A 2,919-nucleotide genomic window follows, 5' to 3' on the forward strand; every position below is an offset into this window, starting at 1 on the left:
CAGAGTCTTACCCCCAGGACCCAAACAGGCTAGACTCCCCCGGGCCAGAGGGGGACAGTGTCATCCCAGGGGATTCCCTGAGTATCCCAGCAGGCATCCCAGTCTCACTTTGGGAAGCAGGGACCCAGGGCTCAGAGAGGCAAGCAGGTTGCCAAAAGGAGCAAAGAGGAGAAGAATCTGGGACTCCTGCAAAACACAGCTGTTTCACAGCACGATGTCCTCCCCATTGATGGAGAGTCAGAAAACGGGGTCAGGGGATGAGCCCAGAACCCACCCCCAGCTCTGCTCACATGGGAGACTCCTGCAGGGCCCTCACCCTCCTACCTTCTCCCTTTCCAGTCCAGAGAAGACTCAGCGGTGCCACACGGGGGTTTATTCTAGTCACAGCTTCCAGAGAAACTCCAACAATAAATTACATCATTAAATAAACTCTGCTGGACCACACCCCCTTCTACCCCTCCTCCTCTCCACATGCCCCCACCCCCAGGGACCTGCGGGGGACTCAGCCAGGCCCACCCCCTTGCACTAGGCGACAGGGGAGTGAGCCTCACTGGGTCCTGACAAGTGAGGGTTGAACGAGAGTCTCCCCGCCCTGGTCCTCGGCCCCTCGCACTCACTTGCCTGACCTTGACAGCTGGGCAGCTGCTAGTCAGCTGTCTCCTCCGGAGGGGGGCTAGGAGGGGGCAACAGCCTCCCCACGCAGGCCTGTGTCCCTAGAGGTGTGTGGGGTTCTCCAGAGAAGGATCCGTCTTAGTCATGTGCAAGACCACGGTGGGGGCCTTATAGTGGCAGTGGGTGCCACGGCCATAGCCCCCGGGGGCCCGGCAGGTCTTTGCCCGTGCCCGGCCAGCTGCCATCTTGCGGTGGCACAGGCTCTGCCAGGTCTGGAAAGTCTTGGAGCTCCATACCCAGACGCCGCTGGTGATGCCCACCACCAGCGACATGAAGATTTTGAGCATAAAGACAGCCACGGTGGGCACTGAGCCCCCTTGCAGCGAGCAGTCCCTCCAGCCTCCGGGCGTGGTGGCTGCCGAGCAGGGCTGCTCTGTGGCCCGCAAGCGCCAGAAGTCCATGTTGAGGCGTTCATAGACGTAGCACACAATGACGCAGGTGGCGGGCACAGTGTAGAGGATGGAGAAGACCCCAATCTTGACCATGAGCTTCTCCAGCTTCTCCGTATTGGTGCCCCCTGTCTTCATGATCTTGCGGATGTGGAAGAGGGCCACAAAGCCGGTCAGGAGGAAGCTCGTGCCCAGCACCAGGTAGCAGGAGAGGGGTACCAGCACGAAGCCCGTGAGTGCCCCCGCATCCATGCTGGCCACGTAACAGAGCCCGGTCAGCTCATCCCCTGCCACCTTGCGCAGAGTCAGGATAACGATGGTCTTGAGAGCCGGCAGCCCCCAGGCTGCCATGTGGAAGTAGCTGCCGTGGGCCTCAATGGCCTCGTGGCCCCACTTCTTGCCGGCCGCCAGGAACCAGGTGAGGGTCAGCACCACCCACCACAGCGAGCTGGCCATGCCGAAGTAGTAGAGCAGCAGGAAGACGAGGGTGCAGCCCGTGTTCTCCAGGCCCTCCTGGATCACGTAGAGCGCACCCGCCTCCTGGTCACAAGCCACGCTCTGGGCCCCAGCCACAGCCCGGATGAGGAAGGCTAGCGAGTAGACGTTGTAGCACATGGAAAGGAAAATGATGGGGCGCTCCGGGTACTGGAAGCGGTGAGGTTCCAGCAAGAAGGTGAGCACGGTGAAGGCAGTGGAGAAGAAGCACAGCGCCGACCACACGGCCATCCAGACGAGCGCGAAGTCCTTGTCGCGCCGCGACCAGAACACCTCGACGCCCGGCCCGCAGCGCGGCGCGCACGAGCGGCTCTTCTCCACGTACTGGAACTTCTCGGGGTTCTCACAGGTGCCGCCGGCGGCGCCTAGGATGGCGTCGCCGGGGGGCCGCGCGGGCCGCGGCGCCACGGGCAGCATGCCTAGGCCCTTGTGGGGCTCGGCGGGGCCGGCCGTGGCGTTCTCGGGCGCCTCCATGCAGAGCGCGTGCGGGTCGTTGCGCGTGGGCAGCCGGGCGCAGTCCAGCGAGTCCGGCCAGCCGAAGTTGAACTGCTCCATGATGGGCGCGCAGCGCAGGCGCGCCTGCTCGCACATGGGCCGGCAAGCGGGGATGGGCGTCGAGACCTGGTCGGTGCACATGGGCGCGTAGAGCGAGCACAGGAAGAAGCGCAGGTGGCTGTGGCAGCCGTACTGCACGAGAGGCGCGAACTCGGCCAGCTCGGCGGCCGCCTCGCCCTGCGACGTGTGGCCCAGCAGGTTGGGCATGCGGGTCAGGTTGTAGCCGATGCCGCGGCACATGGGGATCTCCACCGCCTGGCACGGCGCCGGCCCGCGCCCGCGCTCCGGGTCGAAGCGGCCGATCTCCAGCGCCGCGCCGCCCGCCGCCAGCAGCTGCCACAGCAGCAGCGCCCGGCGGAGCGGCGGCACGGCCATCCCGGGCGGCCCCGGCCGAGGGCGGGAGGGCGGCCTCGCCTCACTCTGGCCGCGCCGTCCGGCGCCCCCGTGCCCGCCCGCCACGTCGCGGGGCGCGGGCCATAGCCGAGCTGGCCGAGTGTGTCAGGGCGCGGCCGGGCGCCCTGGGCAGCGCGCGGGGAAGCCGCCGGAGGGAAAGGAGGCGCCGAGCCGCCGAACCGCCGCCACTCGAACGGCCGCCGAGCCAAAGCGTGCCCCGCCTCCCGGGGCCGCGGCTACAAGCCTCGGGGCGGGGCGCCGGGCGGACGCGCCCAGAGGCGTGCCCTCAGCGCGCCGGGCACGCCCCCAGCCGGGCTTTAAAGGCGCCGCGTCTCGCAGCTGCGCGGGGAGGCACCAACCCGGGCGCGGTCTGGCGGGGCGGGGTGTACAAGAGACCTCGTCTGCCCGCTCACAC

The 2,919-nt window shown here is 67.3% G+C and overlaps 1 protein-coding gene across 1 annotated transcript; it reads right to left on the reverse strand.

Moving 5' to 3' along the window:
- Positions 1 to 489: 489 nt before the first annotated feature.
- FZD9 (frizzled class receptor 9) lies at positions 490 to 2,569 on the reverse strand. Its single transcript, XM_060033143.1, has one exon. It carries the CDS (start codon positions 2,484 to 2,486, stop codon positions 714 to 716), a length of 1,773 nt encoding a protein of 590 aa, XP_059889126.1. The 5' UTR covers positions 2,487 to 2,569; the 3' UTR covers positions 490 to 713.
- Between the last annotated feature and the right edge of the window lie 350 nt (positions 2,570 to 2,919).

This window comes from Delphinus delphis, chromosome 15 (genome assembly GCF_949987515.2).
Source record: "Delphinus delphis chromosome 15, mDelDel1.2, whole genome shotgun sequence".
In the NCBI taxonomy this organism is placed as follows: Eukaryota; Metazoa; Chordata; class Mammalia; order Artiodactyla; family Delphinidae; genus Delphinus; species Delphinus delphis.